Source organism: Trichosurus vulpecula, chromosome 1, assembly GCF_011100635.1.
Source record: "Trichosurus vulpecula isolate mTriVul1 chromosome 1, mTriVul1.pri, whole genome shotgun sequence".
Taxonomy (NCBI): domain Eukaryota; kingdom Metazoa; phylum Chordata; class Mammalia; order Diprotodontia; family Phalangeridae; genus Trichosurus; species Trichosurus vulpecula.
The window spans coordinates 167,421,014-167,436,321 of record NC_050573.1 but is presented as its reverse complement, the minus strand read 5'-3'; the positions used below and the strand labels follow the sequence as shown (position 1 = coordinate 167,436,321).

At 40.4% G+C, this 15,308-nt stretch overlaps 1 protein-coding gene across 3 annotated transcripts in view; it reads right to left on the bottom strand.

The window, feature by feature from the left end:
- Window positions 1-15,308, bottom strand: part of RIPK1 (receptor interacting serine/threonine kinase 1) — a 59,294-nt gene that overhangs the window by 14,978 nt on the left and 29,008 nt on the right. For all 3 annotated transcript variants that reach the window (XM_036765633.1, XM_036765651.1, XM_036765642.1), the window contains 4 exons: window positions 12,824-12,961; window positions 10,184-10,445; window positions 3,156-3,305; window positions 347-423 (listed from right to left, as the gene is read on the bottom strand). In XM_036765633.1, coding sequence (XP_036621528.1) covers window positions 347-423; window positions 3,156-3,305; window positions 10,184-10,445; window positions 12,824-12,961 — 627 coding nt within the window. The remainder of the gene's footprint in view (window positions 1-346; window positions 424-3,155; window positions 3,306-10,183; window positions 10,446-12,823; window positions 12,962-15,308) is intronic.

Sequence of the window (15,308 nt, the reverse complement as noted above, 5' to 3'; positions counted from 1 at the left end):
GGAAGCAGAAATAGAGTAAAAGTTGTCTAACCTACTCTTAGCTTTCCCTTTCCATTTTAATTGTTCAATCCACCCTGAACTGAGGAGTCCTCATTCCTTCTTTGATCCTCTTCTCCCCATCAAGGAAAAAAAAGGCCTTTTTTCTTCTTAGCATTAAAAAATTAACCCCTTTGTAAAAGAAAAACAAATGAAAACTCAGCAGCTAATGTTCATTTTTGTGGTCACCAGGATGAAGTTATTGGAAAAACCACAAGAATGGTAATGCTGTGCCTCCTTGTTATTTATGTTTAAGCATACAAATATGTAACATAACTGTCCATTTTTGAGCATCCACTACTATACTTACTTTTAACTTCTTCACATCTTCTTCTACCTTTTCTTCCAATTGTTCAAGGTAGAAAGGTCTGAATTCTTGGTCGATTTCTGTGAAAATTTTTTTTATAGTTTTAACATTTTTTAGCACAAAAATAAAAATGTTGATTTGTCATCATTATAAAGTGAAATGATCCTAGAATGATTATAGAGTTGATTAGAAATAGTGAGGGAAAAAAGGAAATAGTCCCTTAATAAAGAAAATTAATAAGAAAGTTGCTAATAGGCTAGGCAGGAAGTACAGCATGCTAGGAGGCTCTAGGAAGCAAAGGATCTTGTGTTGCTGTAGTCTTTCCTAACTTCCCCTTCACAGAGCAGAGCAGACTGACTCGGCACTTTTTATTTTGATTTACCACTTCAAGCAGTTTGGTTACTGTGGATCCTTGATTGCAAAGTACCACCAGTGGCATAAATTTGATTCTTGAATGCACAAGATGACGAAGTTCAATGTACAAAGGCAAAGCGAGTGAGGATTAAGAGTCCTACGTGGACAAGTGAGAAGAGAAGTCACACATACTCAGGGTATCTTTGACTCTTCCCTCTTCTTCACTAATTAGTTGCTAAGTCTTGTGAATCTACCTTCTCCCTCCAATCTTTCTTGGATCCCTTCTCTTTTTTATTCTCCATGAAACGACTTTCCCTTCCTTAGGGCTCTTCCTGCCTCAGTCTCTCCCTTTTCCAACTCATTTTTCTCTAGCTGCCAAATAAAATTCTCATTATTGTATTGCTCTGACCATTATCAGTCCTCTGCTCAAAACCTTCTCTGGCTTTTCACTGCCTACTGAATAACACCTATATTCTTCATCCTGCCGTTCATTGGCGTTCATTGCTGTAAAACATTCGTCAATGTTGTCATCTTTACAAAGTGAAATGCTCCTAACGAGTGATTAGAAAAAGCAGTAAAATGAAATCATTCTTTGATAAAGAGAATTAATAAGAAAACTGATAACAGGCTAGACAGAAAGTACAACATCCTAAGACTCTCCAGGAAGCAAAGGATCTTGAGCTGTTACAACCCAATGTGTTGTGGCCTTCAGCCTCAGACATTTACTTGATGTGTGACCCTGGGCAAGTCACTTAACCTCTGTTTGTCTCAGTTTCCTCATCTATAAAATGGGGATAATAATAGCTCCTACCTTCAAGGAGAATTAAATGAGGTAATAGTCGTAAAGCCCTTAGCATAATGCCTGGCACATATTATGATCCATATAAATGTCAGTGATTATTATTGTTAGATATTTTCCACAATCTAGCTCCACTTTTCTGCCAGACAGGATTATTCACTGTCTTTAGTTCTCATCCTGCTCTTTCCCATTTCCCTGCCTTGGGTCATTCCCACTTCCCTGCCTTTGTCCTCTTCCCTCCCCGCTTCCTCTCCTTTTGAAAGCTTCCCCTTTTCTATGTCCTAACTCAGGTAAGACTTTCCCAATGAAGCCGTCTCTGATTCTCCTCTACCCCTTCCCCCACAACAAGCAAAAGGGAACTTTCAAGTTTATCATAGAACTCTGGAAATTTCTTTTTCCTTCTATCATAGTTTCAGTGTATATGTCTCTCCCATTCTTCATTAGGTCCTACGTTCCTTAAGGTCTGGTACTACGGCATTTTGTATCCTTAGGGAAAGAATATTCATTTCAGCTCCTTCCCTCCTCCTCTCTTTTATGCATATACTTGTTCCAAACACACACACACACACACACACACGCACGCACACGCACGCACGTGCGTGTGCACACACACAATGCAAATATAATGAGATTTGCCAATAAGCCTGGTCCTATAAAGCTTGCACAGAGTACAAAAACCTGTTCAGGACACCTTCAAAGAACTTTAATTGGCTTTGGCCTTTTGCTTTCTTGGTAGGGCCTCCACTCATGTTGGTAGTGTTGGGTGAGACACAGTGCTACAAAGGGGAGAGGCCTTGGTCTGGGAATCCTGCAGCCTTGTCCAATGCCAAGCTTGGCCGCTAGCCCATTACTGATGCCCTGAGAAGCAGAAAGTTGGAGACTACTGTTTTTGGTGTTTCAAAAAGTCAGGAAAGCAGGCCTCCTGAACTCCCAAGACCTTGGGTGTCTTGCTTTCCTGACCTTCTGAAACTCACAAAGGTCACCAACTTCTTTCACCTAAAATGAAAAAAGAACAAATACCACAGCAAACAAAGAACTTGAACCTGTATTCTTAGGCCACAGGAGAGAGAAAGCCTAAAGCCTCTCCTCTCATATCATTGTCTCTCACCCAATACCATTGCTCAAGGAGTCAAACCAAGATCAGAACTCTAACTGAGAGAGGAGGAGGCTGAGGCCATCCGAGGCTTTTTGAAAATGGCCTCAGTCACACAACTGCAGCCAATTAAATAAGCTACTGCCCATCATGTGGTTAGCAGATGAGAATCAATCATGGAATATTTATGTATGCTCCACAATATCTCCACTTCCATGATACATTATTGTGATTCTCCGGAAGCAGGGACTGCAGCCCCTTTCCTAGGCAATTATATCAGCTAAGCACACTGATGTACACTATGTGCTGATTTATAAGGATTGCACTTATTGGCCAGTTACTTGTCAAATGAATGTTAAACAAACTAGGAGAGGGAAGAGAGACAAAAGGTAGAAAGAAGATATTTGGCTTTGTTGGTGGGAGTGCTTAAGAAAAAGCTGTTTGAAAAGATCTGGACAATCAATTTGAAACTATTTAGAATTTAGGACTTGATTTTCTGAGCTCCTAGCAGCAGCATCCTTGAAAATCTTTATATAGGGTATAGCTCAGGCTCATAAATATCTTACCACTAAAGGTTGGTCGATTATCTGGATTCCCATTCCAGCAGCGTACCATGAGGTTAATAATCTCTTTTGGACACTTTTCAGCAATTTCTTCCACATTTGGTCTGTTTCCATTTCCAATACACGTTATTATCTGCTTTTCACAAATAGCATCTGAAAGGCAAAGATAAGCTTCATCAATGCCCTTCTTTCTCCTATCTCCCTTCATAAAAGTACTCTACGGCAAAAGGAAAATATTTAACACAGTTTTTACCTTTACCTGTACTAGGGATTACTTTTAGTGTCTACAATGGATGTAACTGTTAGGAAAGGCAGAGAAGACTCTTTTAACATAGAGTATCCCTTAGCCGGAAGGGATTTCATAGGTCATCCAGTCAGGGGATGAAATCTCTGAAGGCTGCCAGCCCCCAGCTATACTATTATACTTGTGTTTCCTTCTAAGTCCTCAGAATTTAGCCGGGAGCAATGGTTTGTGGAATCTCTATAACATTAACATTTTATTTCATATCCCAACCTTTCTGAACTTTCAAGGGACTCTTTCACAGTCTTCACCTTGCTTACTAGTCTCCTCCTAAACCTCCATCGTCCTCCTTAGTAACTTCAGTATTTACAGTAATGGCCCTTCCAACACCCTGTCTTCCTGAGATTCATCGATCTCTCATGATCTCCATCTCCACTCTTTATTCACCCAGTGGAGTAGTCATTACCTTAAACCTCACCATCACTTGAAAGTGCTGTCTCCAAGATCTTGAACACTGACAATCCCTTCTCTTAAAGACAACAGACTGTCCTCTTCTCAATTCACTTCTTCTAATGCCAGTCTTTACTTTCATTATGACCCCTTGTTCCCTTAATCTCTCTTGGCCACTCCCAGAAAGTCATCTCTGTTCTGGCTTCACTTTCCTTCGCTTCAATCTTGTTCCTATAATTTAATCATCTCAACCAACAATGCATTTCCCTCTACCCTAAGTCCTTATGTCAGTACCCTGGGTCCACTTTTAAAAACCATAGGGATAGTCTCAGAAGGTCTTGTTGAGATTCGGCTGCAGCTGATTTTGTGACACAATCAGCTTTGTTCAGCTCTCTGGTGTAGACTGTGCCTGATGCCTCAAGCAACTTTCTGAACGGCCCAGTGCTGTCACTTTCCTGGTGAAGGGAAACAAATACAGATACAAGGGGAAACTACTCAGGTAATCAGAGCCAACAGATGTGCACTGCTCTGTCCCAGTGAAGTTCCATCTAACTCTTTCACCTTTCTTCCTGCCGACACTTAGCTCTATCATCATAGTATAATGGTTATGTTAGAAATACCAGCCCAGAGAACTGGGCTGACCCTGTTTTTATGTGGTATCTACAGGCAGCCTCAGACTGAGAGAGAAAAAAAGATGCTTTTTTAAAAAATGGCTATTGGCAGCAGCTACTACCTTCTTGTTTTCACAGTTCACTTGCCCTACTTTTCTGGTTGTGGTGGCACCTTGTTCCTTTGCCCTTTTGCTCATACCTAATCAATGTCATTCTTATTTGCCTTTTCGGCTCGGTGGCAAGTTGTCTGAGCTCTACTGGTGTCAGGAACTAAACCATGGTGACTGGGTTCACTTGGTTATTAGCACTTCATGGCGGTCTTTCTGTTTAGCTGTGATTGACTCCCTTATCTCCAATTCACCTGTAAGTCAAGACATCACCTAGTGATGCCATTGGTCATCTTTGAAAATGAAAGTCTTCAAATAATCACATTTCCTACAGAAATTATTCTGAACCTTCTCCTTTATCCTCAAACATCCAATTATACTTTGTCTCAGCACGTGACCTTGCTTTTTATTTTATTAAGAATACAGAAGCAATTCATGATAAACTCCCTCTCGTACCCCCTTTCACATCTCTCTGTCTTCACTCCTTCTGCCTTCCTTTCTCTTAGAGGATGAAGCTGCTCTCCTCTAGCAAGGCTAATCTATTTATCCTTGATACTGTCTTCTCAAGGACTTTGTTCTGTCGATCATTTCCTCTCTCTAGGTCTCCCTCTCTCCTGCTTCCTTCCCTTCTGCCTACATATCTAAGTATTTTTTATTCTAAAAGAATCTTCCCTTGTTCACCTACTACTATCTCAAGCCATCATACTGTTTTTTTTCCTCCCCTTCCCACACAAACTCTAGAAAGAATAGCCTGTACTTACTGTATCTACTTCCTCATCACCATTCACTTTTCAACCTGCTGTAATATGGCTTCTATCCCCATCACTACTGAAAGTGGTCTCTCATTTTCAAACCTGAGGGTGTGGGATTTTTTTGTTGTTTGTTTGTTTGGTCCTTGTTCTCATTGATTTTCCTCCAGTCTTTGCTGGGGATGGGATCATCTCCTCTTTCATGATACTCATCCATTCCTTGGATTTTCTTGCTCTAGTCACACCTCATTAGTCTCCCACATGCTTGACTACTCCTCAAACCCCTTCACTAACTCATCTTCCTCCTCCCACTCCCTAAGTTTAGTATTATCCAAAACTCTGCTTTCTTCCCTTTCTATCGCCCACGACCTTATCTACTTGCGAGGTTTCAATTATCACCCCATCCTTCCAGCTCTTTTATTTCTTTTGTTGCAGAGCCATCTGTTTAGTTACTGTGTTGGTAACCAAAAATGGGCTCCTTAGCACTTAGTCAACAAGTGCCCCTGAATAGTTTGGCTTTTTCCCCTGAACTAACTGAATGCTGTTTGTATGTTGGATTGGAGTAAGCTTGTCGGTCCCTTCACCTTGCTTCCCTTGCTTAAGCAGATCAAAAGAACCTGTGCTTTCCCCAGCGTACCTTACACCCCTGCAGAAGCTGGATGGTTAAAAACAGCTTCCGTTGGAGCCAGAGGCTGCTACAGCTACAGCTACAGCCACAGCCGAAGCTGAAGCTGAAGCTGAAGCTGAAGCAGGAGCTGCTGGTAGCAGAGCTGACCTACGGGAGGAAACTGAACAAGGACTTGAGGCCAGTGGGTAATCTTTTTACCACAGAGGGGAAGCATGTATATGATTTTGCTATACATCATCATGCTTCTCTGTGGTCTCCTGGTTACTCTTGTGAGGTGGACTTATTGGGCCTGGAAGCTTTTGATCAATATATCAAAATGGGGATGCTGGTTCATGGATTGGTTACTGTGGAGCCTAAATATATGCTTTGATTCTTCTGCCTTTGAGAGTTTCTTATATCCGGAGGTTCTGAAACTTTCAGACATATATATGATCCTCTTTGAAATTATAAACTCTGCCCTCCTAATACAGTTACCCAAGCTTAAATTCCCATAGACTTCATTAACTCTTTCTGCACCATCATTTCCTATAATCAGTTGCTCAAACCTATTGACTCCACATCAGTAATGCCCTGCATTCATTTCCTTTCCACTTATGCTAGTTCAGACCTTCGTTGTTTCTCACCTACACTATTATAATATCCTCCTAATTAGGCTTCCTGTATCCAGTCTCCTCTCTCCAATCTATTTTCCATTTATTTCAAGGTTCTGTGACTCTGCTGGTATGTGTATTCACTTTACTGATTCAAACTACAAGTCCTCTATTAGTTTGTAATCTTAGTGAGATTCTGTGGCCAAACTATTAATCAACCCATGGCCAAATTGGTAGTGGGGCTCTACACAGCTACACTGACCCTTGGACATAAAATGTGCCATTGGGTCCATACTTGGGGCATTGTTATCTTTATAGGACAAATCAGAACTTGTGATCCATTAACACAGACTTCAAAAATCCAAGGTCATCTCCACACCAGGATAAAGTACTGGAGCTTGCCTTTAGTGGAGGCCATCCTCCATAAAGCTACCAAAATAATCTTCCTAATGCAGAGAGCTGATTTGTCACTCACCAGTGACTCACTATTCTTTATGATAAAATCCAAACTTGTTAGCTTGTCATTTAAGGCCCTCTACAATTTATCTCTCTAGCCATGTTTTTGTTCATTTTCACATACTATGTGTTCATCTAGACTTGACTGCTTGGCACTTCCCACCTCCTTGCATTCTCACAGAGCATCTTCTCTTCTTGGGATGCCCTTCTTCCACATCTCTGCCTGTGGAAATTCTTTCTCTTCTTGGGAGGTCTATCTCAGCTGCCACTTGTTGCTTATTATATCGATCCAACTGAAAGTTGGAGCTCCAATTTCATAGGACACTTTCCATTGACATCTCAGAATCACAGAATTTCAGAGTCTGAAGGGACCTCAGTGGCTATCCAGTCCAACCCATGCCTGAACAAGAATGCCCGCTATGTCTCAACAAGTGGTCATCCAGCCTCTCTAAATATTTCCAATGAAGAGGAATCCACTCTGTCCTAAAGCGGTCTATTTTGCTTCTGAATAACTGTTAGGAAGGTTTTCCTTACATGAGGGCCATTTAACATCTACCTATCGCACCTAGATTTGCTCTCTGAGGCCAAGGAACAGAAACCTGATCCTTCTTTCACATGACAGGCCTTTAAAAGCCAGAAGATGGCAATCACGTGCTTCTGTATCTTCTTTTTTCTTTGCCCCAGGGTGAAGATTCCCCATTGTCTAACCAATCCTCATATGTCATGAGCTTGTGCCCCTTCACTATCCTTTACCCTCCTCTGGATGTTCTCCAGCTTATCAATGTCCTTCCTAAAGTATGGTTCCTAGAACTGAACATAATGCTCCAGTTGTGGGCTGACCGGAATAGAGTGGGACTATGACCTCTTTTTCCTAGATACTATGTCTCGAAGTGCAACATAAGATTTAGCTTTTTTTTTTTAAAACTATAATCCATTAAAATCTCCAAATCTTTTTGAGAGGAACTGCTGCCTAGCCTTGCCTCCCCCATCTAGTACACATTGTCAATTTTTGGAAACTTAAAAAAAATTGTCCTTATCCTGTTCTACTTAGTTGTTATCATTCAGTCATTCAGTCATTCAGTTGTGTCCAACTCTTTGTGACCCCATGGACCACAGCATACCAGGCCCTTCTATCCTCCACGATGTCTCAAAGTCTGTCCAAGTTTATGTTCACTGCTTCCATGATACTGTTGTATCCTCTGCTGTCCCCTTTTCCTTTTTCCTTCAGTCTTTCCAACATCAGAGTTTATTCCAATGAGTCCTATCTTCTCATTATGTGACCAGAGTATTTAAGCTTCACCTTCAGTATTTTACCTTCCAGTGAGTAGCCAGAATTCATTTCTTTAAGTATTGACTAGTTTGATCTCCTTGCTGTCCAAGGGACTCTTAAAAGTCTTCTCCAGCACCACGATTTGAAAGTGTCTATTCCATGGCACTCAGCTTTCTTTATAGTCTAACTCACAGACATACATTGCTACTGGAAAAAACCATGCTGTAGTTCAGTTGTTTCATTCATGTCTGACTCTTTGTGACCTTGTTTTGGGGGTTTTCTTGGCAAAGATACTGAAGTGGTTTGCCATTTCCTTCTTTAGCTCATTTTACAGGTAAGGGAACTGAGGCAAACAGGGTTAAATTATTTGCCCACAGTCACATCACTAGTAAGTGTCTGAGGTCCAATTTGAACTCAGGTCTTCCTGACTCCAGGCCAGGAACTCTCTCCATCTGACACCCAGCTGCTATGGAAAAACTATGGCTTTGCCTACATGGACCTCTGTTGGCCAGGTGATGTGTCTGCTTTTTAGCATGCTGTCCAGATTTGCCATAGATTATTCCAAGGAGCAAGCATCTTTTAATTTCATAGCTGTAGTTGCAGTTTACAGTGATCTCTGAGCTCAAGAATATAAAATCTGACACTGCTTCTATTTCTTCTTTCTCTATTTGCCAGGAGGTGATGGGACCAGATACCAAGATTTTAGTGTTTCGGATGTTACGCTTCAAGCCAGCTTTTACGTTCTCCTCTTTCACCCTCACCAAGAGGCTCCTTAATTCTTCTTCTTAGTTTTATATGTACATGTGTATGTAGTTATATATGTATATGTGTGTGTGTATCTTAACCTCCCAATTGCATTGTAAGCTTCTCAAATCATGGAACAATTCCCATCCCATCCCCCTCTCCCACCAACATTATAAATTCAATTAAAGGGGCAGCTAGGTGGTACAGTGAATAGAGTACTGGCCCTGGAGTCAGGAGGACCTGAGTTCAAATCTGGCATCTGACTCTAGCTGCGTGACCTTGGGCAAGCCACTTAACCCTGACTGTCTCGCCTCCTCCCTCCCCGCCAAAGAATAAATTCAATTAAAAAACAATAAGTGAGATTCTGTGAGATGGTCATTGTGCCTCTATTCAAAGTCTTCCAGTAATGGGGAAATCACTACACCCTATGTTAAATATGCCTCATAACCAACTGAGTATTCTTCACTAGGGGTGGGAAATTGAGAGCAAATTCAGCTGGTACAATCCAAATAGGACAGGCTGGATTTAAACAAGCTTCATTGTTCTGGTACACACTATGTGTGGACTTTGGAACAGTATGAACCAAAAGCCTGGACACAGATATCTATGAGCATCTGCTTGCACCCCAACGACAACACAAGGGATGGAGACTCAGGCTCAAACACAAGAGATGCCACAGGTACACTGTATCTTCTCTTCACAGCATATTTTCTACTCACTCTCACCACTATATCAAGAACATTCAATCCAAAAGCTATCTGGCACTCCTTAAAAGTTTGCAGTTCCCAAACTATCAAATTCCACTAACTTTAGCTGTTTCCTGCAATAGTAGGAACATCTAATGGGAGAGTGTTCCATGGTGCACCTGTTTTCCCTTCTACCCCTCCTTCTAGATTGTAAGTTCTTTGAAGACAGGAACTATGTTTTATACAACTTTTTTGTCCTTCAGAGACTAGCACAGCAGTTTACTCAAGCTTTGTTAAATACACAAAGCCCCTTTTGTTGAAGACTTTAAGAACCCATCCAAGGTTTGGACGAAGTATTAGGATTTCTTATCAGTACTATGAATCTTTTCTTTTTAGCCCAAGTTTCCTTTAAATTGTAACTAATTTTCTAAAGACAAATGGGTCTTAATTTCATGGGACAATTTGGGTTAATCACATGATGTTCTCTCACATGTCTTACTTTCATATGGTTCCTTGTTCGCAAAAATCGCCCAGAGTACTATGCCAAAGCTGTACACGTCTGACTTGTCAGTGGGCTTTGCGTTGATGTCGTTCAAATGTTCTGGGGCCATGTACAACAGAGTGCCAGCATCTGCCCTAGCCATTGTACTCAGGTGGTCAGCGTTCACCTTAGCAGCGGTAGTTATTTTCCTCTGCCTGTTGTTTTCCTCTTTAGTCAGTTTGCTCCAGGTCTTAAAGGAGGCAACACCAAGATCTGCTATCTGCAAATGAGGACAAAGCCAGAGATCAGACTACAGAATATACAAGTGAGGTAATCTTGGAAAGTGAACACTCCCTCTTCAAGTTTTCTTATAATACTTCATTTGGCTATCTCCTTTGTTCCCACTACATTCTACCTAATATGCACATGTTATATCCTCCATTAGACTGTAAGCTCCTCAGGAGCAGAGACTGGGTCATTTTTCATCTCTGTATCTCCACTGCCTAATATAATGCCCTGAACACAGCAGGTGCTTAATAAATGTTTGTTGGATTGATTTAAAATGGAAAGTACTATGAAATCTTGCAGAAAACTTTGGTTTTATACAAATCATTACAGATATACATGAATTTTTAGATAAATATGGCATATATGATATATAGAAAAGAGTGGTCAGAAGTTGTTGTTTAGTTGTGTTTCAGTCATGTTCAACTCTTTGTGACCCCATTTGGGGTTGCTTTACCATTTCCTTCTCCAGCTCATTTTGCAGATGAGGAAACTGAGGCAAACAGCATTAAATGACTTGCCCAGAGTCACATAGCTAGTAAGTGTCTGAGGCCAGATTTGAATTCAGAAGAGGAATTTTCCTGATTCCAGGCTGGGCACTCTATCCACTTTGCCACCTACTTGTTGTGGTGTATGGGGAGTTCAGGGAGCACTAGCACCTCAGGAAGGAGGATTTACTGAGCCCTTTTCAAGGCTGTTCATCTACCTTTGGTGTCCACCTTCACCCAAGTCTCACCCGTGGCTCCAAGAAGCTGTAGTATGTGTATCGGTCACCCCTCCCCTCCCCCTCTGATAAACTGTCTCATCAGAAGGGCTAAATGAGGCTGAAGGTAATTGGCAGGCCTCAAACCTGTCAGTGAATTAGGGGGATGCCTACCTCAAACATGTGAAAAATTTCCCCAGAGGAATGAGATGAGAAACAATTTTTTTTCCAATGGCCATGAAGGCAACTAAAACAGGCATTGTGGAGCACTTAGAACTTGGTTGGGCATCGAAGATGACAAAGCCATCCATTGCATTCTAGGCCATTGCCAGTTATCTTGACTTTTGTCCTACCACTAGACTTCAATGACTCAGGAAGAGAGAGTGAAGCTGATGACCTTGCATAGCTCTGCCTCACTTAAATCCAATTCCCATGCAAGTCAAGACATCTTGTGATGTCATTAGTCCTCTTCAAAAATGAAGAACAAACAACATGAATTTTTTTTTTTACAAAAATGATAGCACTCAGATGAAGCTTCATTTTTAGGCAAATTTAACTAGTAAAATTGTGAGGAAAAAAAGTTCTGACTACTTTAGCTAAATAAAAGATGTCTTCCAATAATACATTAAGTTTTACATCATAGATTTAGAGCTGGAACAAATGTGAGAAGACATCAAGCCTAATCTTCTCATTTTAAATATAAAAAAATTGAGGTTCAAGGAGATTAACTGACTTGCCTAAGGTCACACAGGCAGTAAGTAAATGGCAGAGCAGGGATGTGGATCAAGATCCTTTCCACACTTTGAATTCTTCTATATCACACTGCTCCACTGATTTCTCAGGAATCTAGAAATTCCTCTGGAAATGTCCCTTGGAAACTTATTTCCTCCTTTTGGTCATCTTTTATCTTAATTTCTATGAAAAGTTCCAAAGCAGCTGTAAAAAAGCTAAAAGCAGTTTTTGATAGGTTCAAAGAGGGGATAAAAAAACCTGTTAAAATTTCCCATTTTTTTTTCTTTTGTGTTATTCAAAAATTTCTAGGGGCAAGGAAAAATGTGCTTTTGAGCAGACCTCCTTTATGAGTAGCCAGCAGATAGTGACCTGGGGATGTGTGCTTTATATTTCCCCCAAGTAATGTCCACTAGTCAGTTGATGTGAGCTGTTCCACATACCCAGAAGTTTCATTCAGCAAGAGACACCCTGAGGAGAGGGCCATGACACTATTTGTTGTGGAGTCACTGGCCAGAACCTAAGGGAAGGAAGGAGGAAGTAAAGAAAATACAGAGATCAGAAAGAAAACACAAAAAAGGGAAAATAAGAGAGAAAGACAAAAATGTACAAATGAGACTAAGTCAAAGGGAACAATTTTCTCTCTGCTTGGGGGAATCCATATAGTTCTAGTGTGAACAGAATAAGACTACTAAAGGTTGCTCTTAACCTGGAATCAGTATAAGAAATAGGAGCAAACATTTCATCCCCCAACTCTACAATGTTGATCTTTAGGGGAAAAAAACTATAACCAGTGCCAACAAAGGGTTGAGCTGGTTGTTACCCAATATCCTGTATGCTGACGTTACTCTATGGCACGCAGAAGACACATGCAGATCAGAGTGGATAGAATGCAGTAAGTACAGAGGGTGATCCCAGCACTCTGTGAGCTCCACCATCACCTTAACATGGAAGTCATCATCCACAAGGATGTTTTCTGGCTTTAGGTCTTTGTGAATTACACCTTCTTTATGTAAGTAGCACATTCCTTCAATGACCTCCAGAATGATTCTCCCTTTCACAGACGAGGGGATACTAGTCTAAAACAAAAATGACAAAGAGTTCTGGTGAATAAAGGAACAAAAAGGCAATACAGGGCAATGATTGTCTCATGAATCAGCTTTCTGGAGAGCAGAACACTAAAAATGATGCCATTTAATCACCAGGAATGTCTCCCTTTAGCAGTATCCTGGAAATCTGAATTCTTTTTGCTATATTCTTATAACCATGAAATAATAAAACATTTCCACTTTCCTTGAAAAATTTCTCTATAATTCAGAAGGCAATTTAGTTACTACCATATTAAAATTAGTATATACTTTTAAAAAACTACATGGTTTTACATATACAGCAATGCATTTTGATGCTTCAACATATTTTCAATGGTTTTGCATACAATCTTCTTGTTCTTTATATACTGAAATTTTCATTTTTATTGATTGTTATAAAGACAAAAATTTTTTAAAGTTTCTCTATGGATTTTCAGAGCATAGATACTGTATCACATCAATGGAATGCTAGAAATTAATGCTATGTCTCTGTTGTTTCTTGGAGACAGGCCTGGAAAAGAGAAAGATTTAAACCTTTAAAATAATAATAAAGGCTGAAATTAATATAATATGTTCCATACAGTTTTATTTAAACCTCACAATAACCTGTGTGGTAGGTGCCACTCTAATTCCATCTTACAGCTGAGGACCCTGAGACTCAAAGAGGCTATATCACCTTCTCATGGTCACCCAGCTAATCAGCATCAGACAGAACTTGAATCCAGATCCTCCTGACCTGAAGGTCAGTGTTCTGTCCACTACACTATGCTGCCAATAGGGAGAGCGAGGACATTATGTGGAAGAGGTCTGATCCATAAAAGGAACATAGGTATGATTTTGAAGGTATGCAATTCTTTCTTTAACAAACATGCCAGAAAATTTGAATTTCTTTTGGTACTTCTTGTAACCACAGTAATACAACATTTCTAATTTCCTTAAAGATTTTCTCCAAAGTTCATTCAAGTCACTGTTGTCCTTTTCAAAGCAGTTATTTTGGGAGGCTATGTACATACAGTATTCCAATGATGCTTGCAATTACTCCAAACAGTACTGGAACTTCTATTTTGAGATGAAGTCCTGTAGCATATTCTTGTGCCTACCCTTGGGTATAAAATTCCTGTTATTTGACAATGGATTTTTTTGGGAGGAACAGCTAAAAGTCCTCCAGAGCTAATTTTAGCGAATGAGGTGAGTGATCCGTTTGTTTGATGTTTGTTTTTGTCAAAGGTGTAACTATAAAGCAATGGGACTGACCTTCACATGTGACTTGTAAATTGGATCTAAAGGAATTCCGAAAGCAGAGTTCCAAAGCAGCGTGTGAAGGGGCAACATCAATGAAACAAGTTGGTGTAGAACTTCCCTCCCTCCCAAGATGGCGACTTTGGAGGGTAACACTCATCAGTTACCAAGTCTTGGCAGTTCCCCCTCTGCAGCATCTCTTAGGTGCATCTGCCCCTTTGTCTTCTCACTGCCACCAACCGAGTTCAGACAGTGATTCCCAGGTACTACTGGAGTAGCATCCAAACAAGACATCCTACTTCTGCTTTCTTCTCCCTTCTCCTAATCCCACATCTTATTACATCCTTCACCCAACTTTCATTATAATAGAAAAGAGTCTTGTCACTCTTTGCCAAAAAAATCCTCAGTAGTTCCTTTTTGTGTATGGAATAAAGTTCCAGTTCCTTTGCCTAGTATTTAAAGTCTGTCACAATCTGGCACCAACCCATTCAGATTTCCCTCATACTACTGCATATATTATGCGCTAGAGCCCAACTGGACTACATTCTGTCCCCCAAAACACACATGCATTTCACTATACCTGTTTACACTGTTTCCTAGTCTTGAAATAGCTCTTCTTTACCAGTTTCTGAGCTGAATTCCTATCATTTAACATCCAACTCAAAGGCCATCTCCTCTATGAAGCCATTCCTAATCACCTTCTCCTCTGTTGGTAATGATCCCCTTTGGGTCTCACTTTATTTTACATCTCTCCAATGTGTGTATCATGTATTACTGGATATTATAGTTATCTGGATATGTATCATCCCCTTGTTAGAATATTAGCTCCTTGAGGGACTGGGACCATGTCAGCTAAACTTCGTCACTCCTTCAGTACCTGAGAGAGTCCTGTATACACAGCAAGTGTTTTCTAAATGTCGGCTGAATTGAAATGTTTGCTAAAAGTCAATCTAGTTTCTTTATGGTTACACTTCCTATACCATATACTGAAAACCAATTTTCAGAGAATTGGATGTGATATTCTCATACAACTTTAAGGAATATGTAAGGGAACTAAGATAGACAAAAAACATAAAAACTCCTTTAAAAACATAAACCA